General features: G+C 60.6%; 2 protein-coding genes across 2 annotated transcripts; one reads left to right on the top strand and one right to left on the bottom strand.

Moving 5' to 3' along the window:
- Nucleotides 1–8,407: 8,407 nt before the first annotated feature.
- On the top strand, nt 8,408–17,823 carry CATSPER1 (cation channel sperm associated 1; the record flags this gene model as incomplete). The annotated part of the gene is made up of 14 exons (XM_084895715.1): nt 8,408–8,465; nt 10,011–10,078; nt 10,129–10,548; nt 11,668–11,905; nt 12,817–12,930; nt 13,159–13,318; nt 13,553–13,644; nt 13,775–13,918; nt 14,054–14,117; nt 14,247–14,319; nt 14,850–14,910; nt 15,693–15,768; nt 17,523–17,637; nt 17,797–17,823. 14 exons carry the CDS (start codon nt 8,408–8,410, stop codon nt 17,821–17,823), a joined length of 1,710 nt encoding a protein of 569 aa, XP_084751841.1.
- A 2,009-nt stretch (nt 17,824–19,832) lies between these two features.
- Nucleotides 19,833–21,349, bottom strand: CST6 (cystatin E/M). The gene is made up of 3 exons (XM_084895655.1): nt 21,050–21,349; nt 20,285–20,410; nt 19,833–19,996 (listed from the first exon to the last, which is right to left on the bottom strand). Exons 1-3 carry the CDS (start codon nt 21,287–21,289, stop codon nt 19,913–19,915), a joined length of 450 nt encoding a protein of 149 aa, XP_084751781.1. The 5' UTR covers nt 21,290–21,349; the 3' UTR covers nt 19,833–19,912.
- Nucleotides 21,350–22,855: the final 1,506 nt, after the last annotated feature.

The raw sequence follows: 22,855 nt of genomic DNA, 5'->3' as shown, positions 1-22,855 counted from the left end.
TTAAAATAAAATAAAAATAATAATAAAAAAGAAAAAAGAAATGGGAGCAGTTGAGGAAGAGGAAGGACTGGGGTTAGAACCAGTGGCTCCTCAGGCAGAGGGAGGATCACTCCAGGTAGGGAGGTGCTGACCTCGACTTCACCTCCTCTTGAGTCACTGGCTTCCCCACTGGCCTGCCTCCCGCGAGGAGAAGACAGTCCTGAGGTGAACGTGAACGAGGACCAGCCCCGGCCCCAGCGTCCTTCCGTGCAGCCCGGCGCTCAGCAGCTTCGAATGAAACCTCGCTTAAAACTAGCAGAGAGTCAGGACTCTTTCTGTGACTTTCTTTTCTACTTTACAGGGTACAGCGACATTGACGGATCGGCAAGCAAGCATGGCTCACGTGGTGTACTGGGTGCCAGCCACTGTTCGGGAGATTTATACATGAGATAGGTACCCTGTCATGGGTGAGGGAACTGAGACTTGGAACGGTTATGTGACACTCAGGGTCACACTCAGGGATAGAGTGTCAGCCTGTGGAGCGAAGGGTCCCGGGTTCCATTCCAGTCAAGGGCACGGACCTCAGCTTCAGGCTCCTCCCCAGCCCGGGCCCTGGTCAGGGCTCCTGCAGGAGGCAGCCAATCCATGTGCTTCTCTCACATCGCTATTTCTCTGTCTTTTCCTCTCTCTTCCACTCTCTCTAAACATCAATGTAAAAATATCCTCCAGTGAGCATTTAAAAAGAAGAAAGAATAAGTGTCCTAAGTGCTATCACAGGGCCATTCGAATAAAGAAGTTCATGGGCCCCATGCCAGGCTGATACCCAGGGCCTTCCCCACAAAGAATGTCAAGTGAAGAAAGCAAGACGTTGCTAGCAGCTTCTCTTTATTCTTCAAGAAGACCATCAGCACTGAAACTGGTGTGGCTCAGTGGATAGAGCGTCGGCCTGCGGACTGAAGGGTCCCGGGTTCGATTCCGGTCAAGGGCATGTACCTTGGTTGCGGGCACATCCCCAGTAGGGGTGTGCAGGAGGCAGCTGATTGATGACTCTCTCATCGATGTTCCTAACTTTCTATCTCTCTCCCTTCCTCTCTGTAAAAAAAACAATGAAATATATTTTTTTTAAAAGAAGAAGAAGAAGACCATCGGCAGCCTGTTTGGGTAACGAAGACTGCAAGGGTTGCCTGACAGGTCGTATGACACGCAGTAGACTTGAAAGGGGGCTGTTTTGACAGCACCCCGCTTTTTAGCAGTGGAGTTCTGGAAAGGCAACTCTGATAGACATGCAAATGCATAATTAGACTGCCGGCATTAATCACAGTCGAGAATTGTACTAGACTCAAAGACAAGCCCGGTCTGGTCCCCAGGCCAGCAGGGCGTCTGCCACTGTCCCCCGTCTCCCGGTCTCCAGCCCTGGCCTCTGGCCACAGGTTTGCCAGGAACATCCGCTCTTGCTCTGGGTGCCTTTCAGATCTGCCTTCACAGGCTCTCCTGCTTCCCTGGCCCCCAGGCCCGTGGGCTCCTTTATAACCCTGCCCATTGAGCAGAGAGCCCGACGCTGGGCTCAGAGAAATCTGGATCCTGCACTGACGGGAAACATCAGGCCTGGGAGGCGGTTTCTCTCTCTCTCTCTCTCTCTCTCTCTCTCTCTCTCTCTCTCTCTCTTTTTAATATATTTTATTGATTTTCCACAAGAGAAAGGGAGAGGGATAGAGAGCTAGAAATGTTGATGAGAGAGAAACATTGACCAGCTGCCTCCTGCACACCCCCTACTGGGGATGTGCCCGCAATCCAGGTACATGCCCTTGACCAGAATGGAACCTGGGACCTTTCAGTCCGCAGACCGACGCTCTATCCTCTGAGCCACACCGGTTTCGGCTCTCTTTTGACGTAGGAGCGAGGGCAGACCCTACGTAAGCACCGAGTTGGATGTTAGCCTTCAGGGTCTCCAGCTTCAGCCACATCCCGGGGGGACAGGCTCTAGCCCCTGGGACCCCCGTGCTCTGCAAACAGGCTCCTTCCCACAGCACACGTGACGCTGCCCACTCTGCCGCCCGGCAGGTCTCCGGGGCTTTGGCAGCAGCTGAGACGCGGTCCCCGCCTGGAGGAGCTCACACCAGCACCCCAGGCAGATGTGTGCGTGGCAGCCGGGGTGAGGGCTTGGTGGAGGCCATTACCTCCCTGGGTGTTTGGGAGTTCAAACTCTGGCTCTGCCACTTACAGGTCACGTGACTCCGGTTGTAGTCTCGGAGCCTCGCTTTGCTCGCCTTTGAAGCGAACCGTTTCCCTGGTGGGGTGAACGGCACTTGGCCCGAGGCGCCCAGCGCGGCGCCCAGCTCAGCGCCTGGCACAGGGAAATGTTCCCACAGCTCAGGTGCTGCCCAGACTCCCCCCGGAGTGACACCCTTCAGGGCAGACGCTACCGGCTGGCAGTCAATTCTGAAGGCCTCCCAGCAGGCGGCAGAGAGCATTCTGAAGTAAGGGTGCCTTTTCTTTTTTTTCTTTTCTTTTTTTAAATATATTTTTATTGATTTTGTACAGAGAGGAAGGGAGAGAGATAGAGAGCTAGAAACATCGATAAGAGTCACCGATCAGCTGCCTCCTGCACACACCCCACTGGGGATATGCCCGCAACCAAGGTACATGCCCTCGACGGGAATCGAACCTGGGTCCCTTCAGTCCCCAAGCCGACGCTCTATCCATTGAGCCAAACCGGTCTCGGCAAGGGTGCCTTTTCTTACTTTGCCCAAAGGCATGGTACGGCCAGCAGCAGTCTCGATGGTGGTGGTTATGGAGGGATGTGCAGGGTGAGGGGGGAGCAGAGAGGAGGGTGGGGCATCTGAAGAGGCCCCCGGAGGAAGGCTGTCCCAGCTGAGGACGGGGCGCGGAGGGTACTCCAGACAGAAGCACTGACATCAGGTTGTGACCGGCCTAGGAGGTCACGCTTAGAAATTCAGGTGGTGGGGCCTGGGACGCGGAGAAAAGGGAATGGGCAGAGATGACCAGCAGGGAGCCCACTGTCCCCAGGGCAGAGGGGTCTCCGGCAGCCCATGTAGCCCATCCCGGACCCAGCACCCCCGAGGGAGGGACCTGTGTTGGAAATGATGGGAAGTCCCCGAGCTGGCGGGAGAAAGGCCTTTTTTAAAAAAAAATTATTTTTATTGATTTCAGAGAGGAAGGGAGAGGGAGAGATAGAAACATCAATGATGAGAGAGAATCACTGATCAGCTGCCTCCTGCACACCCCCCCCCCCCCCCACTGGGGATCGAGTCTGCAACCCAGGCACGTGCCCCCGGCCAGAATCGAACCTGGGACCCTCCAGTCAGCAGGCCAACGCTCTATCCACTGAGCCAAACCGGCCAGGGCGAGAAAGGCCTTTCATCCAGCGCTGATGCCGCCGGGAGAAGCCACGGTAGCAAGAGCGGTGGCACTAGCTGATGTGTGCTGAGCACTGCTCCGTGCGAGGTGCTTTGCTGTGTGCTTCACGTGTTTTAATTTACTTGACTCTTACCACTGGTGAGATAAGTGTTATTCTTGTACCTCCTTCACAAAGGGGAAACTGAGGTACAGAAAAGGTGCAGTGCCCAGGCTCACCCGATGGGAGAAGCTGAGCTGGCACAGAGGCAGGGCGCCGGGCTCGCAAGTGCTCCCTGTGGAGTCCATCGTCTCACCCGCTCACGCACACCCAGCAGTCCCTGCGGGCTCGTTATTAACGAGCCTCTGGATTAGCCCCCTGGGCCTGAGTGGGAGGGAGGAAGGCCGGGCACGGAGAGAGGGAGGTGGCAATCTGCCAACACAGTTGGGCAGCTTCCCGGGAGGTGCTAGTGGAGTGGAAAGGGGCCTGGAGAGCAAGAGGACCGAGGACGGGGGACTGGCCACCCGGAGGGACGGAGGGGAAGGGAGGGGAGGGGGGAGGTGACGTGCAGCCCCTCTCTCAGTCACAGGCCTGAGACTGGCTCCTGTGGACCAGACGATCCCAGGAGACCGGGGACCCCCAGCCAGCCGTCTCCTTGCCAAGGGTTCCCGGCACATTCCAGTGGGCAAAGGGCAGGCCAGACACAGCCTCCTCCACCCCCACCCCAATTCCATGGGATTTTCACAACGCCGGCGGCACTGGAGTCATTACAAATGGGGGCTGGGGGCAGAGGGGGGCTGTGGCCTCCAGGGGCAGCCTGGAGCCAGGCCAGAGCCAGGAGTGAGGACACGCCCATAAACTGGAGCCCCGGTCCCCTATCCCCCCTGTGTCCCCAGCTCTAGTTCGATACTGGGACCCCCATTCAAGCCGATCCTCTCTGAGCGCAGAGTGAGTGTGCTCAAAACCACTGATCCCATCTCTCCCTTGTTGAAACACCGCCCTCCTTCACCAGCTCACCAGGCCCATCCTAGCCTGAACCCCCCCCCAAAAAAAAAATAACCTTTCAGCTACACCTCCATTGTCCCCCAGCCACACTGGGGTGCCCACCATTCTCTGGAAAGCTGAATTTCATCAGCCAGTGGTTGGACACAATGAAATCTCATGAAAAATTAAATGAAAGGTTATATAAAGTATATAAACTGACCATTAAACCAATTATATCAACAACAAAGGTAATAAATGCTCATAATTCATTATTTTCTAATTAACTTAGTAGGTTTTACTATTATTTATATCTCTATTTTTTATTTTTTTAAAATATATTTTATTGATTTTTCACAGAGAGGAAGAGAGAAATAGAGAGTTAGAAACATCGATGAGAGAGAATCGTCGATCAGCTGCCTCTCGCACACCCCCTACTGGGGATGTGCCGGCAACCAAGGTACATGCCCTTGCCCGAAATCAAACCCGGGACCTTTCAGTCCGCAGGCCGACGCTCTATCCACTGAGCCAAACTGGTCCCGGCTATCTCTATTGTGTCTGGTGGAGATCTTATGGAACGGTGCGTGACTTACACACATCTCACACAAACAGTGTCCAGTGACCTTACACCGGTAACATGCGCTCAGCCATGATGGGAGTGGTTATATGACATCACCAAACCCTGCAGGTCAGAGGTTAACTTACTGTTTTGTTGTTCACCTAGACCAGGGATCAACCAACTGAAGTATGGTAGCAAGCACACTTAGGTGAAAACTGCAGTTTGAATTTCAACCCCGCTATTCTGGCTGCTGCACTCGCTGACTTGCTTAAACAATAGGGTAGCTGCCTCGGCTTCCAAGTGGAGACCTGAAGGCTGAGGCAATTCTCCTGAGCCTGTGGACCGGAACCTCAGGAGATGGATTCCCACGGACTCAGGAGCTCCAGGAGCAGAAACTGCAGATAACCTTTAGAGATGACTGACTCTGCTTGATGCTGCTCCTGTAAAAATTGCTTTCACAAGATGGGGCCACATTCCAGCATCCAGCAGGATGTGGCTGGGAATGACCCTGTGGGCCGTTCCCAGCCTTTAGAATTTAGAATTTAGAACAAAGGAAAATTTCTCTGGTTGAGACCTTTAACGGGACTGCCTGCACCTGGCGTGGCCGTGAGTGTGGACTCCACCTGCGTGTGGTGCTCTCGTGGCCGTCCTGGCCAGCTCAGTAAAGCCTTGCCTGCTTTTTTAAAATCAGCTGGCAGCCTCCGGTGGTCTTATTTGTGACTCCAGGGTTCAACCCCACAACACCAACTGTAAGCCAAACCAGACCCACCACCTGTTTGTTTGTTGTTGTTGTTGTTGTTTTAAATATATTTTATTGATTTTTTACAGAGAGGAAAAGAGAGGGATGCCGTGTTTCCCAGAAAATAAGACATCCTCCAAAAATAAGACCTAGCGCATAGAAAGATAAGACATCCCCTGAAAATAAGACCTAGCGCATCTTTGGGAGCAAAAATTAATATGACACCGTCTTATTTTCGCGGAAACAGGGTAGTTAGAAACATCGACCAGCTGCCTCCTAATGGGGATGTGCCTGCAACCAAGGTACATGCCCTTGACTGGAATCGAACCCAGGACCTTCCAGTCCCCGGGCCGATGCTCTATCCACTGAGCCAAACCGGCTTCGGCCCACCACCTGTTTTCAATAAAGATTTATTGGGACACAGCCACACTCACTCATTTGCTTATTGTCCTGAGGCATTTTGTACTACAAAAGCCTAAACTATTTACTCTTTGGCTCCTCAGGAGAAAAGGTTGTTCCTCATTAACAAAAACAAAAATATCAGCCAACACGCACTAATCAGAATTATGCACGGAGAAGTGGGTGCTAACCACTTTCCCACATCTCACTGCCTGAGGTGCTGGGCCCGACACCTTCCGGCAGAGAGTGGATGTTCCTAACTCTCTATCCCTCTCCCTTCCTCTCTGTAAAAAAATCAGAGGAGAAGGGAGAGGGATAGGGAGAAACATCGTTCAGCTGTCAAGGTACATGCCCTTGACTGACGCTGTATCCACTGAGCCACCGATTAGGGCAATTTTCATGTCTAATAGTTTAAAGTTATTGTATCAGTCTGGCTGGCGTGGCTCAGGGGTTGAACATCTACCTATGAACCAGGAGGTCAAGGTTTGATTCCTGGTCAGGGCACATGGGGGTTTGATCCCATTGTGCGGTGCGCAGGAGGCAGCCAGTCATCATTGATGTTTCTAGCTCTCTTTCCCTCTCCCTTCCTCTCTGAAATCAATTTTAAAAAAAAATTTTTTTTTTAAAGAAAGTTATTGTATTGGCCAGGAGTTGATCAGAGAAACAAAGTTACCTGGAGTTGTTGTATATGGTAAAGATGTATCATAGGGGTAAGACCCAACATAACTAGGAGAGCTGACCATATGAGACTGCTGTCTCCTTGGTTGGTGCTGGAGCCCGAAGCAGCAGGCAGACAGTTGGGACGAAGGTGGGGCGAGGGAAGCAGGAACACACTGGCACCTGCCAGGAGGAGCTTGCACCCACAGGAGGGACCAGAAGCCACATCCATCTCGTGCTGCATCCAAGCCTCCAACTTTGATGACCTACAGGAGGAGCTGGGAGGGAGCGGAACAGACTCCTGGAACAGGGGTGACGGGAACTGGGGGGTCTGGTGGAAGCTGGGGGAGCGGGGGCCCAGCTGCTGCCCCACGCCATCGGGGTGAGCTCAAAAGTTAGGGTCCCCGTGAGCGAGCTGCCAGGGCTTCTGGGGGCCCCGCGCCAACCTTCCTGGTGTGAAAGGATACAACTCCGCTTCACTCCTGCTTCCCTTCTGCTCGGCAAGGCTTGCACAAGACGTCACCGGTGGCCTGGCTAAGTCAGGACTGCCGGGAAGAGAATTCTGGGAAACATAGTTTCCGTTTAGCTAAAATGACACCGTGCAAACCCCCTGCAGCTTCCATAATATTCAACTTGAATATTATGGCCGAGGACACCAATGAGCATCAGAGACGTTCAGGGATTAAAGCCCACATTCCTGAGGCCCTCGGGTCTGTGCCGTGGTTTTTCCTCCATCCCAGGATTTATTGTGAATTTATTGTACTCAGCAGCCGGCAGAACCTTCCCCAATGGAAACCCTGGCACTGTCCTCCCTCTCCTGCCAAGTTACACACCGAAAGCCCTGCCACGACCTGCAGAAACCATAACGCCCCTTCCTGCAGCGAAAAAGGAACCGCAATGATGCGGGGATGACAGCCACAACCGCAATTCTAGGTTTGATATCTTCACCGGAGAAAATCAGTCTGAACCCCAGCAACTGGCCTGTGGCTCTTGAACTCTTTTCCCTTACGTTCCCATGAGTGTGGGAAATTACTGTTTGCATTTACATAGAGGGGAAACAGCGGGCCTTCACTGTCTTGCCCCTGGGTTTTGCCATTCTGCAAACCGCAAGGTCCAGAGTCATGATAGTCTTTTTTCTTTTTTTCTTTTTCTTTTTTTTTTTTTTTTAATATATTCTATTGATTTTTCACAGAGAGGAAGGGAGAGGGATAGAAAGCTAGAAACATGGATCAGAGAGAAACATCTGCCTCCTGCACACCCCCTCCTGGGGATGTGCCCGCAACCAAGACACATGCCCTTGACAGGACCTTTCAGTCCGCAGGCCGATGCTCTATCCACTGAGCCACACCGGTTTCAGCCAGAGTCCTGATAGTCTTAACAACACAGAGAACATGATGCTGGTGCATTCAATTGATGCCATTATGCTAACTGAGCTCTGTGAGCAGGAAACAGCAGCATCTTAGGTGCCTTAGACAGACTGTGCCAATGTCAGCGATGAGCCCTGTGGAAGTTAAAGGATCTGCCGTATCAGGAAAGTCTAGGGGACCAGATCATTGGGAATGTCAGATATCTTCTTTAAAAAAAAAAAAAAATGTTATTGATTTCAGAGAGGACGAGAGAGGGAAATAGAGATATAGAAACATCAATGATGAGAGAGGATCATCGATCAGCTGCCTCCTGCACACCTACACTGGGGATCAAACCCGCAACCCAGAATTGAACTGTGACCTCCTGATTCATGGGGTTGATGCTCAACCCCTCAGCCGTGCCAGCGGGGCTGTCGGACACCTTCCGATGTGAGAGACACGAGACGCTGTCCCCTGTGCCATCCACCATAAATAGGAGCCACGTGTGGTATGTCTTCTGGGTTTGGAAGCCAACGTACGTCACCGTTAGACAAGGTGCTCTGACTCACTCACCGGGTCACCTATACATCCGACAGCGTTAGCTCTGGGTCTGAAACACGGCTCTTCCCAAGCCCAGCCGTGAGCAAGCTGCCCTGCACTTGGCTGTGACGCCTGGCAGATCCGCGTGCCTGACTCAGGTGTCAGCAGAGATGCCACGTGGTGCCTCTGGCACGTCCCGAGAGGAGCATCAGAGCCGTGCCCCTCGCAGCTGTGGCCGCGCTGGCCGCTGCCAACGCTCCTCTGCACTCCGGAAAGCAGCTGCTGGCTGGTTCGGAGGCTTGATACAGACCGAATGCCAGCTCTGTGGACACCCAGGGGTTATCGGGCCCAGATGTCCTTCATGAGCTGAGTGTTCTCGGAGCCACCGGATCCTGAACTTGGGTTTGCACAGCCGCGTCGCACTGCGAACTGGAGGGCGTGTGCCAGGCCGGCCCGAGCACATCCAGAGGCACAAGCCGCGAGGCAGGTGCGGGAGGCCCCATGGATTTGCCTCTATGGCCTCCCCTCCTCCCCCTTAGTTTACGCTCAGTAGCTTCAAGGGGAAGAGGAAGGACAGGTCTGATGTGCGGAAGGCTTTGCACAGGAAGCCAGTGCCAGCCAGAGCGGGCAGCTTCTGTGGACAGCCTCTTTGGAGGGATTCCTGGAGGACGGCGGGGAAGGAAAGAAAACTCCTGTCCTCAGGACAGGTGCGGCCCCCGTGATGCGGAGGAGAGGAGGCCGTGGTGCGGACAACATCTAAAGGGCTGGCGGTCTGCGGAGGCTTGGGAAGAGCACAGCGGGGAGGCTGGGGGCGTGAGAGTCCAGGAGAGGGGGCTGTGGCTTCTGAGCATGCTCACAGCCGGGGAGACAGCCGTGCCCGCGGAAATGCCCATCGGGAAGCGCTCCGCGGGGAGCCCTCGCGAGATAAAATGGCCCGTCCTGTAGATGCCGTCCGCCTCTTTCCGCAGGAAAACAGCACCTTCTCTGTGGCCCCGAGGGAGGGCAACCCCACAGGATGTCTGTCTGTGAGCGGAGGTGTCTGCTCTGGGTCCAGCTTTGCCATTGCTCACGGTGGGCCATTCCCCTCCCGTTTCTCGGCACTGGTTTCCTAATTTTGCAACGAAGGGTTTAGACACAAGGATCTTTGGCTTTGAACGACCACAGAGCCCCGAGGGAGGCATCGGAGAATGGGGCCGGGGAGGGGCCCTGCTGGTGACGTCACAGAGGGGAGAGTTCCGGGGGAAGAGTCCGGCCCTCCCGGCAACCCCTCCCGGCAACCCCGTGGCCACAGGCTGGGTGCGCGGGACAGTCCAGGCAGGATCCTGCTGGGCTGTGTCTTGAGCTCTTCGTGTTCAAGGGTTCCCAGCTCTTCAGAGTCACTGGTCAACCTTCGATGGCAGGAGAGGCTCCAAACGAGACAGGCGCCAGCAATCTGAATACGCTCTCTCCCCGCAGCCCACCAGCCCCACACCTCAGACCAGGCCATCGAAGAGCCCCCCACCACGCTGAACCTCACCCCCGGGGCGAGTCCCAGGACTCCCCTGACTACGCCCTCTCCCGCCTCTCCCCCCAGCCCTCCACATCCTTTGACCCGTCTGGGGCTGTGTCTCCTAGCCCCGTCCCCTCCCACCTCACCCATGAGAAGATACCCTTTCTCGAGGAGCACCGCCACGGGGGCAGGAGGCACCGCGGCAGGCCGCGCCAGAGGTGGCCCCGCGTCCGCGGCCAGCCTTTCCTCTCCGCAGAGTACTTCCAAGACAGCGAGTCAGGGAGTACTGAGCCAGGCGGGCCCCCGCGCCCCGATGCTGACGGCCACAGCAAGCACCGCCGTCATCCAGCCCACCACCGCCGACGGTCTCCTCACCCCGGCGAGAGCTCTTCCCACCGGGGCCTGTCTCACTCCCACAGCCAGCAGGGGGAGCACCAGCACGGCCGCCACCGCCATCACGGCGAGCACCGCCGCAGGGAGCACCACCACGGGGAGTACCCTCGTGTCAGCTCCAGAGACACAGCCGGCAGCATGGCCAGAGCCAGCTCAGTCTTCCAACCCAGCGTGGCACGCAGGCCGAGCGTGCCCGTTGGCTTGATGCGTTCCAGCACTACAGTCCAATCCTCTGCCAGCAAAGTGCATCCTCTGGAATTCTTCTCTAAGACCTCGGATAGCTTGCCTGAAGAAGAGCAAGATCAGCCAAACAGTGAGTCTTTGCCCACCCCCACCGCCACTGCCCCCGTTCCAACTCCTGGGCCGGGCGGCGGGTCTGACACAGGCCCTGCACCAGTCCTGCACAGATCCTGAGGCGTGACTCTCACCTGCAGGTGCTTCCCTTTGGCTGTTCACTCACACAACCTTTTCCTGGCAGAGCCGGGCGCCTCTCTGGGGCGTCGGCGGTGTGTCCACTCAGTCACTGCTTTGTGCACTCGCCGTTCACGGGTCCAGCATTTCCTCTTATCTCCATGGGTCCCTGCACCAGCTGGGCCCTGGCAGCACAGGAAAGACCAGCCCTCAAGGGGCTCCCAGGCTGGGGGTGGTCAGAACCAACCAACCAACCAACCAACCCGCCCACCCAGATCGCCCAGTGACGGAGCCCTACCCTTCCTGTCAGAACGTCAGTGGACTCACCTGTCCCTATTTCCCACACTAAGCCAGGAGCTTCCGGGAGCAGTGCCTGAGTGAGAGCCATTCGAGGGCAGGGCCTGGCTGTTCACGCACGACCCCCCCAAACTTGGCCCCTAGCAGCTCAGTAAACATGGCAACAGCCCCGCAAGCAAGCAGAGGGGGTGGATGTCTCACGGCGGGGCTGGGGGAAGCAGCCAGAGGCGGCGCCTCAGCAGAATCTCAGCGGGAGAGGAGCTGGGGCGGCACGGAGGAGCGGGTTTCCACACGGCAGTTGCCATGTGCGAAAAGGAAGGCACGGAGGTGTGGGAACACGAGCCCTCAAAGCGTGCTCAAGCAGACCCCAAACCCCACGCAGGCTGGCCTCGGCCGAGGAAGGAGCCGGGATCCACACACAGAGGCCCCTTCGTGAGCGGGTGGCGGGCAAGCGGGCAGGCATGAAGATGAACCCCAACCCAGCTGACAGGCGGCCTGGGACCCCAAAGCCCCTCCTCACAGACCTGCCTTTCAGGCCCCCTTGCAGCCAACAAGACCTGGCGGCTCCACAAGAAGGCGCGCAGCGGGACCGTGTGCAGTAAGCTGTGCGAAAACTGCTGCTCCCTCTTTCTCGGGCTCCGGAGGATGCTCAGGGTCCTGACCGCGTCCCTGCTCTTCGACGCCTTCATCTTCATCGTCGTCTGCCTCAACATCGTCATGCTGGTGGCCCAGACCTTCGCGAACGTCGAGGTCCGGGGCGGTAAGAGCCGGGAGCCCCGCTCACGTGGAGAGGGCTGTGGACGGTGTTTCAGACCCCTGCCGGCCTGGCCCGGGCCCGCTGGCTTCACCTGAATCAGCTGGCTTGCCAAAACCAGTTTGGCTCAGTGGATAGAGCGTCAGTCTGCAGACTGAAAGGTCCCGGGTTCAATTCCGGTCAAAGGCGTGTACCTTGGTTGTAGGCACATCCCCGGGGGGGGGGGGCGGGAAGGGGGGCGGTGCAGGAGGCAGCTGATCAATGTTTCTCTCTCATCGATGTTTCTAGCTCTCTATCCCTCTCCCTTCCTCTCTGTAAAAAATCAATGAAATATATTTAAATCAGCTGGCTTGGTCCTCACCCCTGGGAAGTAGACGGCTTTGCCCAGTATCAGTCAAGAGGCTCAGAGAGAGAGAGAGAGCTGAGGTCCGCTAGGCAGCCGGGGACAGAAAGGCCAGCGAAACCAGAGGACTGCTGTTTGTGGCCACGGCCACCAGAGGGCGCATTTGCTCTAACTGTGCTTTGCTGGGACGCGTGGTGGGAACCCCGTGGGCTGGAAGGGCCAGAGATGCTGAGGAGTCCCTGGAGGGGTGAGCAGGCAGCCCTTAAACCCCTGGGGAGCAGGGTGAAGGCAAGGGCACGAGCTAAGAGAGAAGTAGAACGGCTGATGGGTCTTGCACGGTCACCGGTTTGGGCTCCGTTTTAAGCATTCGACCGTGTTCAATGCCTTTCGTGCTCATGAAAAGTATCGGGCAGGCTGTCATCATCCCCATTTCACAGACAGGAAAACTGAGGCACAGAGCAGTCAGCACACACAGCTCTCCCTCAGTGGCTGTGGGTAAGGTTCCCGTGGGGAGGAGGGGGAGAGGGGCCAGGCTGCCGGCGACGGCCCTGAGCAAGCCCCGCGGCCCCCGCAGAGTGGTACTTCATGGTCTTCGACTGCATCTTCCTCTCCATCTACGTGGTGGAAGCTCTGCTCAAGATCGTCAGCATGGGCTGCGACTACTTTTATGACTCCTGGAACAATCTGGGTGTGTAGAGACAGGGTGTGTGTGTTGGGGGGGGGGGGGCGCTGAGCTTCCCAGGGGAGCTGCGGGCAGGAGGGCCGGGCCGGGTGTCGGCGGGCGGCTGTGGGTCTGGGCCGGGCCGGGTGTCGGCGGGCGGCTGTGGGTCTGGGCCGGGTGGGGTGTTGGCGGGGCGGCTGTGGGTCTGGGCCGGACCGGGAAGGAGCCGGCAGGCTCAGGCGCCTGTGTCCTCAGACTTCTTCATCATGATCATGGCCGCGCTGGAGTTCACGCTTGTGCAGTTCAACTCCCGCTCGCTGAAGCGCACCGTCTACAACCCCAACTTCTTCCGCATCTTCAAGGTCTTCAAGAGCCTGCGGGCCCTGCGGGCCGTCCGCGTCCTGCGGCGGCTCAGGTCAGCGGGCCACAGCGCCCTCCGGAGGAGGGGACGGGCCTGGGCCCGTCGGTGACCTGCTGCAGGGATGGGGCGGGGGGCTGCAGGCTCCAGCCGGCTTCCGGGAAGCCTCCTGCGGGTTCAATCTCTTCCTTCCCCAGAGAGGGGCTGGGCTCTGAGAGTCACCGACCAGCCAGGGGCTCCTGGCACAGATCCACCGCCCCTGCCTCAGCCTCCCTTTCTCCCTCTGCCCAGCATCCTGGTCAGCCTCCAGGAAGTGACCGGGACCCTGGTGCGGTCCATGCCGTCCATCACGGCCATCCTGGTCCTCATGTTCACCTGCCTCTGTATCCTGTGCTGTGGGCTGGGTGGGCGCCCGCGGTGCTGCGGGGGAGGTGGGGGCAGAACCGGGGGCAGGAACGGGGTGGGGGCGGGGCACAGTGGGCCCCTGAGCCCGGTTTGGCCCTGAACCTCCAGTCCTCTTCTCGGTGGTGCTGCGGGGGCTGTTCAGCCAGTCTGACCCCAATCGCTTCCAGAACATCTTCACCACCATCTTCACCCTCTTCACCTTGCTGACGCTGGACGACTGGTCCCTGATCTACCTGGACAGCCGGGCCAACGGTGGGGGGCCCCAGGCTGGGCGCTGGCGGAGGCCGGCTGGGCGGGCAGACCCGAGGCTGGTGGCCCCATCTCCGAAGGGGGGCGCTGGGTGCTTGCTGACGGCAAGAAAGTCACAGCTCCAATCCCCCCTCCCAGGCGCCTGGTCCATCATCCCCATCCTCATGGTTTACATCGTCATCCAGTACTTCATCTTCCTCAAGTGAGGGCGCTGCCCCGCTCCGCTCCCGGCCCACCCCCTCCCCCGCCTGCCCCGGGGGGACCCCTGCCCAGCCCTCTCACCGGAGAAGGCGCTGCCTCCCCTCCAGCCTCCTCATCTGCCCCCCTCCAGCCTGGTGATTGCCGTCCTGGTGGACAACTTCCAGATGGCGCTGCTCCGGAGCCTGGAGAAAGTGAAGCAGGAGGTGCGGGGGGCGGGGGGGGGGTGTCAGAGAAACATGAGGAGGAGGGCGGAGGGCGGAGGGCGCAGGGCGCGGGGCGCGGGGCGCGGGGCGCGGGGCGGGGGCGGGGGCGCGGGGCGCGGGGCGGAGGGCGCGGGGCGCGGGGCGGGGGGCGGGGGGCGGGGGCGCGGGGCGCGGGGCGGGGGGCGGGGGGCGGGGCGGGGGGCGGGGGGCGCGGGGCGCGGGGCGCGGGGCGGAGGGCGCGGGGCGCGGGGCGCGGGGCGGGGGGCGGGGGCGGGGGCGCGGGGCGCGGGGCGCGGGGCGGAGGGCGCGGGGCGCGGGGCGCGGGGCGCGGGGCGCGGGGCGGGGGCGCGGGGCGGGGGCGCGGGGCGCGGGGCGCGGGGCGGAGGGCGCGGGGCGCGGGGCGGAGGGCGCGGGGGCGCGGGGCGGAGGGCGCGGGGCGCGGGGCGCGGGGCGCGGGGCGCGGGGCGGAGGGCGGGGGCGCGGGGCGCGGGGCGCAGGCGTGGCGCCCACAGCACCCCTCTTCTCCCCAGAGGGCCGCCCAGTTCCAGGTGAAGCTGCTGGCGGAGTCTCTGATGATGCTCAGCGAGGAAGGTACCGGCCCTCCCCTCCCGGTCAGACCAGATGCCAGGCTGGGCCTAGAGCTGTGGGGTCTGAGACTCGGGAAACTTCCAGGCTCAGCCCAGCCTCCGAAGCCAGTTAGACTGAGAGTCAGTTCTTGCAAGTCTGTGGCCGGGGTGTCCCACGCGGCGGCCTCCGCGGCCGGAGGGTTTTGTCAGGGTCAGACACACGCTTGTCCAGAGGCTCTGTGTGCGCCAGTTTTGTTTAGAATCTGAGCTCCAGAACGCCGCTCCTTAGATCATCGCCGCCAGGGGACCGAGGGTCCTCAGGGGTCACCTGCCTGCTCCATCAGGGCAGACACTCCATGAAAGAGACGAAGCAAAAAGAGAAACATTTAGCAAACGGAGAGCGCAGGGGCCCCCAGGAGCGTCTGCACCCAGGCCTCGCCTGGCGCCCAGGACCTGGTCTCCGCCCGTCGCTCTGCTCCTCGGCGGCGGCGCGGCTTTGTGCTCAGAGCGGCTCCCGCTTCGTGGTGGGGAAATGGCCGCGCACAGCTCCCTCTCACACCCTGGGCTCGGCACCTCCAGCTTCCCTTCCCGCAGAGCCCTCTCCTCCGGGAGCTCCAGCCCAGCCCGCTCCGATGCCCGCCCGCCGGCCTCTTCCTGAGCCATCCCTGCAGCCGGAGGGACAGGCCTGAGTCCTAACAAACAAAATGGCCGCCCTCTCCCGCCTGGAGGAGTGGTTTCCTTGAGGGCGTTGAAAACCTCCGTGACCCCAGGGTCCCTCCGCCCCTGACCCCCCTCTCCCTGCACCAGAGCCCCGAGAGGTGGTGAGCGACCACACCATGCAGCGGCTCCTCATCGAGAAGAAGTTTGGGACCATGACCCCGCAGTAAGGGGGCCGGGGGAGGGAGGCGCCTGGCCAGGGCAGCAGGGAGCGTGGTGGCCCCTCTGAGGACACGGACAGGACACGGACAGGACACGGACAGGACACCTGTGCCCGGGGCCCTGCCTTCAGAGCCGGCGGGCCGTGGAGGGAGGGGGCCTTCAGCTAAGTGGGGGATGGGGGAGGGGGCCGGGGAGCAGGCTGCTGGCACTACTCCTTCCTGCCCGCTGGAGTGGTGAGGGGGACAGGACAGCGGGCCGGGCTGTGCCCGGGGCCGGGAGACAGTGCACAGACTCCCGCCGCCCGGCTCTCAGGCCTGGCTCCCGGAGAGCCTTCTCTCTGAGGCTGGGCCTCCCCCACCGCCCCCAGCCCGGCTCCGAAGCAGCGGGCGGGTGCCTGACCCCGGGCCCTCCGGCCTCCTCAGCCACCACAGAGCCCACGTCCCAAAGCCTCGGCCGGCCTCGCTCGCAGAGTCATCGCCGCCATGGCCACCCCCCACACCCTCGTTCACCCACAGTCTCCCGAGCTGAGCACCACGCCTGCACCTCTGGGCCTTTGCCCACACTGTTCCCTCTCCTGGAATGCTCTCCGGCTGCCAGGCCAGGCTCAGGTGCCCCCGACTTGGGAGAGCGGAGTGCCAGTCCTGCGCCCTCACCTCCCGGCCCTCCGGCTCCCTCCGCGCCGGCTCCTCGGCCCCGAGCCCAGCCTGGGCCCCGGTGCCTCCGCCATGCTCCCCGGGGGCTCCCGGCCCCCACATTCCTCCCCACAGCCCGCCGGCAGCGTCATCAGATCACGTCCCCTCTTTTATTAGAGCCGTGCTGGCTTTTCCTTCTTCCTCTGGTGCTGAAACCCTACGAGGGCTCCTGCCTCCCTGAGGACAAGGCCCGGCACCTCCTGCCCCGCGGCCTGCCCGCCTGCCCCAGCCTGCGCCCTGCTCCTCTGGCTGAGCCTGGCAGACCATCCCCTCTTTCAGACCCAGCTCAGGGGCACCGCCTCACCGCCTCTGTCCGGCACACCCTCACTGGTCTGCCTCCTGGCTCTGCCGCGGACTGGCCTCCCGGAGACAGGGCTGTGTCTTGTTGGGTCTGTGTGCTCGGAGCGCCGTGCAGGGTCACTGGTTACCTGGCGCGGCTGTGTGACCAGGCGGGCGTGGGTCGTTATGCGTGGGCAGCAGGCTGGGTGCGCGGGTGGGGGTGTAGGTGGCTGACGGACAGCACAGTGCGGTGAAGGGGGGTTCAGGGCAGAGCGGGTGGGTGGAGGGGTAGGTCAGTGAGTGATGGGGGTGATCGATGGCAGTGGATGCTAGGCGGGTGGGAGGAGGGGTGGAGGGTCGGAGGGGTACACAGTTAACACCCTCCGTGGCACAGGCAGACTGGGGGGTGGGACATGGAGGTCTGGAGTGCTGTGAGGGGGGGGTTGGGGGGGAGCAAGCAAGAAGAGCCATCTGGCCTCACTAGTGTGGCTCCGTGGCTGAGCATCGTCCTATGAACCGGAGGCCACGATTTGCCTAGCCAGGGCACATGCTCAGGCTGCTGACTCCGTCTCTGTCTCCAGGAGGGGGTGTGCAGGAGGCAGCCAATCAATGATCCTCTCTCATCATTGATATTCCCTCTCTCTCTCCCTCCCCTTCTCTCTGAGATCAGTAAAAGGTATAAAATGGACAGGAGGAGCCGTCTGGGGGGCTCTGGGGCCAGAAGGCCCAGCCAGGCGGGTTGGCCAGCACTCACCTCCGCCCCCCGCCCCCCGCCCCTGCCCCCCAGGCAACAGGAGCTCCTGTTGCACTTCCTGCAGCTGGCCGCGGGCGTGGAGCACCACCAGCAGAAGTTCCGCTCCCAGGCGTCCGTCATCGACGAGATCGTGGACACTGCGTTTGAGGTGAACTGGCAGGACCGGGGGGGGGGGGGGGGGGGGGGGGCGGAGGAGGGGCCCGGCGTGGGCGGGAGGGGGGACTGTGCCCTGGAGCAGCCCTGGTAACAGTCCCAAGGGCGTTGGAAAAGGCAGAGGCTGGCAGCTCAGACCCCCCCTTCCCCCCAGGCCGGTGAGGAGGACTTCAGGAAGTGACCGGACAGGGAGGCGGACAGACGTCAGCCTCGCAGGCTGCCCCTGGGGGGCGGGACAAGCCCAGGCCTGCGGGAATGACTGGCAGGCCTGCAGAGCCGGACCCCAACAGAGTTTTAAACCCCAGCCGGCTCCGCGTCCTCCTCGGCACGAGGCCGGAGAGCTGTGTGCGCACGTGAGCGTGCACCTGCGAGTGTGCGCGGGAGTTACATTTGAAAGGTGCTGCTCGTGGGGGCCTGGGGGTCAGCGGCAGCCAGAGGGTGACGGGAGAGCCGCCGGGCTCGGTGCCGGAGGCAGAGCGGGGCCGCTGCTCCGGGCGGAAGGCCTTCCTGGCCCCGGAGGCAGGAGACAGGAGCTGGAAGAGCCTGTGCCAGGGCGGGGGGCCCAGAGGCTCAGAGCCCAGGCATCCAGGCCTCCAGCGCCCTGAGCGTCCACCGGGAGGCCATCATGAGCCCAGAGGTCCCCGGGCTGGCCCTGCCGGGTGCGGTGCGGGTGCGGGTGCGGGAGACCTACACTGAGGGCAGCGCCAGCCCACCCTGGCCCTGAAGAGCCAGAGGAGGGCTCCCCCACCTCCCACAGCACCTCCTCTGGTCCAGTGGTGCCACCACGCGGACAGCTGGGGGGTCAGACGGAGGGTGACAGCTCTGCCACCAAACCTGTGCTCCCAGCCTGAAGCCCCGAGGCCCCCCCTCCGGGCCTGGCCCAGGGCACCGGCTGGCTCGGGGCCGGGGCCGGGCCGGGCCGGGGCTGGGCAGAGGAGGTGCCGTCTGGGGTTTGCGCACAGATTCCAGGACGGACAGGCCACCTGGCAGATACCTCCCGGCCTCGTGTCACTCCACCGCCTCACACATTCATTCAACAAGCATTTCCGGCCGCGGGCCCCGCGCCAGCCCCGCGCTGGAAGCTCCTGCTGGGTGACACTGGGAGCCGTCCCAGCAGCGGCCCGCCCCCGCCCCGGGCGGTCTGAGCCGCCATCGGACGGGCTGGAGCAGACGTAGGGCGCAGCTTCTCCGGCACCCTGACCCGGCAGACCCAGCCCGGCCCTCAGCCTCCCCGTGGAGGGCACATCTGGTACCCCTCCTCGCCCGCCTCCGAGCCCAGAGAGGCAGGGCCGGGCGCGGGCAGGGCCAGGCAGGCCCAGCAGGTGAGAGCCTGGCCTGGGGGCTCCCAGCCTCTGCCCTGGCTGCCTGGGCCGCTGGTGCCCACACCCGGTGCGCCCCAGGCTCAGCCAGGGCTGGTCCTGTCCCCGGCGTGGGTGTGGACAGCTCTGAACACGCGGGTCTCAGGCTGTGCGTGGGTCCGTGTTCACACCTCCGGGTGGTTTCCAGGCTGCCAGGTGGTGTGTGGTATTCTGGATCTGTGTGTCGTCCAGAACACCGAGGGCTGTTTGGGTTTCCCTGTCTGGTTGTGTGTGTGTGTGTGTGTGTGTGTGTGTGTGTGCGTGTGTGTGAAGCATGTATTGTAGCTGCAAATTCAGGTGCATGAAATATTGCAACTCTGTCTCTTTACACCGATCCGCCCCTCATCCCTCCCGGAGGCAGACTTCCCTCAGCCCCTCGGAGGTCCTGGGCCAGCCCCTTCCCGGGACCTGCTCAGAGCCCCGCACAATGTGTGCTTGGGCGTCACTGCCCGCCTCCCGGGCCCGGCGGCAGCGGCTCGGCTGTCCTGGGCCGCGTGTGGGCAGAGAAGTCTCCCAGCCTGGGAGCTCGGAGGCCTGGGCCCGCTGGCTTCCCCCACCCATGCCACCCTGGGGGCTGAGCGCGAGGAGAGCTCACCCCCCCCCGCCCCCATCCCCTCCTGGGGCTCTGTCTCCCAGGCCTTGGCTCGGAGAACACCGAGAATCTGTGTGTGTTCCTGTGACTGATGCTGGGTGTGGAGGACTCCAGATTGGGCGCTAACCCCGTACCCCTGGGCTCTGTGTGGGCCGGGACAGCAGCTCAGCGTGGAGGGGGGCTGCCCGGAGCGGGAGCGGAAGGCTGGAGGGGGAGGGAAGCACTCGGAAGAGGCGGACGGAGAAGCAGTGAGCAGTTTATTGCGGCAGACACAGCCGTGGCCCGAAGCACCCTCCACCAGCGGCCCCTCGCGGCCGCGCCTACACCGGCACGCAGTGGTGCTTGAGGAGGCTGGAGGAGTTCTCCCAGGGCACCACCAGGATCTCAAAGTCGCAGCGCAGCTTCTGCAGATGGAGGGGGGGTGCAGGGGGTGAGCCTGGCCCAGGCCTGCCTCCTCCCGCCAGTCAGTGCTGGCCCACCCCGAGGGGCAGCCCCTGGCCCAGGAGTCAACAAAACTGATCCTTCTAGCCAACTCTCACTCCGGGGGGAACCCCCGTCTCCTCGGCACCCCACCCTGACCTGGCGCTGAGTCACCCAGAAGGCAGGGACGGGCCTCAGTCTGGCCAGCCAGACCAGTTCAAGCTGGACAGCCTGAGGCCGGGGCTGGGGCAGGGCGGAGGGGGGGCTCTTACCTCCTCCTGTGCCCCCGCGGACAGCGGGCAGGTGGTGAGGTCCATGCGGTCTCCGGTCACCGCGCTCTTGCGGCAGGCTGTGCTCCCCATCTCCACCGTCAGGTAGTACTTGACGCCGGCCACCAACTGGACAGAGGCAGGGCCGGGTCAGCGGTGCCCGGACACTACCCTCGCCCCTCGCCGCCACCCCCATCTCCCATTCCCTCCCCCAGGGCGCCCGCACCCTGGCCTGGGGGTTCAGACCTGGGGCAGGAGCATCCCGGTGGGGGTCCCCGGGGAGAGACTGAGGCCCCGGCCAGGCGCCCACACCATCCTCATCTCCCCACCGCCTGTCTCCCCACCGCCCTTCCCGATGGGCTGGCAGGAGAGGGACTGGGGTGAACCCAGTGAGGCAGCTGTGCAAGGTCAGGGTTAGAGTCTATTTGAAATTCAGATATTTTGTTCCTTATGAAATGTTGGCATTAATTCAATTTTTTAAAATATATTGTTGAGCCGAAACCGGTTTGGCTCAGTGGATAGAGCGTCGGCCTGCGGACTCAAGAGTCCCGGGTTCGATTCCGGTCAAGGGCATGTACCTTGGTGGCGGGCACATCCCCAGTGGGGGGTGTGCAGGAGGCAACTGATCGATGTTTCTCTCTCATCGATGTTTCTAACTATCTCTCTCTCTTCCTCTCTGTGAAAAATCAATAAAATATATTAAAAGTATATACTGTTGAAATATCCCGATTTCCATTCCTCCGTAACCTGGCGCCCGCGGCCCCGCACCTGGCTCTGCGCGCGGATGATGCGCGTGTCGCGGAAGTAGTAGAGGCTGTTGCTGCCCATGTTGTAGCTGGCCACGGCCGCCTGCGCCGCCTTCTGCACCTGCGGGTCGCTGGGCTTCAGGTCGGTCAGGCCGCCCACCAGGCGCTCCCCGGGCCGGGCCCGGGCGTCGCGGGGCAGCGCCAGGAGGCAGAAGGCGAGCAGGGCCAGGCCCAGCGCCAGCGGGAGCTGCGGACGCGCCATCGCTGTGGATGCCCGGCCCGGGGCCCGCGCCGCTTTTACGGGCTCCGGCTCCCCGAGGCCCCGCCCACCCGGCCCCGCCCCCGCCCCCGGCCCCGCCCCCGGCGCCGTCCGCGGGCGGGGGACTGGGGGATCCCCGGGGCTGGGCACTCTGGCCAGGCCCCTTCCAGCCCCAGCACACCTGTGCCCCCGCGCTGTGAGGGGAAGGACAGGGCAGCCCCCCGCAGGAGGCCCACCCGTGTGACACACAGACAGCTCTGAGCAAGCTAACCGGACCCGCTGGTAAATGGTGAACGGCGGTGCCGGCTTGTGAGCCCGAGCAGGCTGTCACATCTTTGCTCTTAAACCCAACTGAGACCAAAGGATGAGAACTGGCCAGGAGGGGGTCATGCCAGCTCTGCAGTGACTACCTGGGTGACTTTGGCAAGTCCCTGGAGCTCTGAGAGCCCGTGCCCTCGAAGGGACAATATCTTCTCAGGCTGTTCTATTAATAAAGGCCCGAGACGGGGTCCCCACAGGCAGCGGGCGTGTGCTGGAGGGCCCAGCGAGACCGGGCACTGGAACTCTGATAATACATAAAAACAGGGAGTCCCCGTGGAGCAGTCTGGGTTTTGTTGAGATTCTTCCTCCGCGTTGTAGCCATCAGTACAATCTGGGCGTTGCTGGGGGAAGCAGGCCTTTCGCCCTTAGGACACTAAGATTTGGTCAGTGCTTAGGGTCAAGGATCTTAACTGGATTTTGGAAGATAGTATGTGACAAACAGTTGGTGCTTAATAAGTGGGTTTGATTTGCATGAGTCTACTTACTAGTGGATGTTTTTCTTTTTTTTCTTTTTTTAAATATATTTTATTGATTTTTCGCAGAGAGGAAGAGAGAGGGATAGAGAGCCAGAAACATAGATGAGAGAGCATCATCAATCAGCTGCCTCTTGCACACCCCCCACTGGGGATGTGCTCACAACCAAGGTACATGCCCTTGACCGGAATCGAATCTGGGACCTTTCAGTCCGCAGGACAACGCTCTATCCACTGAGCCAAACCGGTTTTGGCTAGTGGGTGTTTTTCAATAAATACTGTAAATGTATTTTCTTTGATTTTCTTAACATGTTTTCTCAAGCTTATTTTAGTGTAAGAATATAGCACATAATATATATAAAAAACAAAATATGTGATAATGGGCTATTTATGTTAATGGCTTCTGGTCAATAGTGAGCTATTATTTGGGAAAGTCAAAGTCATATTCTTTTTTTATCTTTATTGTTGAAAATATTACATAGGTCCTCCTTTCCCCCCATTAACCTCTTCCAGCCCACTCCCATCCCCCCTCCCAGGCCCTCACCACCCCATAGTGTGTGTCCACGGGTTATGCATATATGCATACAAGGTCATTGGTTCACCTCTTCCCACCCACCCTCTCCTGCCTTCCCTCTGAGGTTCCACAGTCTGTTCATGTTTCTATGTCTCTGGGTCTATTTTTTAAAAATATATTTTATTGATTTTTTACAGAGAGGAAGAGAGAGGGATAGAGAGTTAGAAACATCGATGAGAGATGAACATCGATTGGCTGCCT

Source organism: Pipistrellus hanaki (assembly GCF_964339955.1).
Source record: "Pipistrellus hanaki genome assembly, chromosome: 9".
Classification (NCBI taxonomy): Eukaryota; Metazoa; Chordata; class Mammalia; order Chiroptera; family Vespertilionidae; genus Pipistrellus; species Pipistrellus hanaki.
Note: the sequence above shows the minus strand (reverse complement) of the source record. Positions and strands in the feature narration are given on the sequence as shown.

Bases quoted from the DNA above. Each gene is read 5' to 3' on its own strand.
- CST6 (XM_084895655.1), bottom strand. From the start codon at position 21,289: ATGGCGCGTCCGCAGCTCCCGCTGGCGCTGGGCCTGGCCCTGCTCGCC. The intron at 20,411-21,049 runs GTGCGGGGCCGC...GCCTCTGTCCAG, and splicing joins TCATCCGCGCGCAGAGCCAG to TTGGTGGCCGGCGTCAAGTA. The intron at 19,997-20,284 runs GTAAGAGCCCCC...CTCCATCTGCAG, and splicing joins CCGCGGGGGCACAGGAGGAG to AAGCTGCGCTGCGACTTTGA.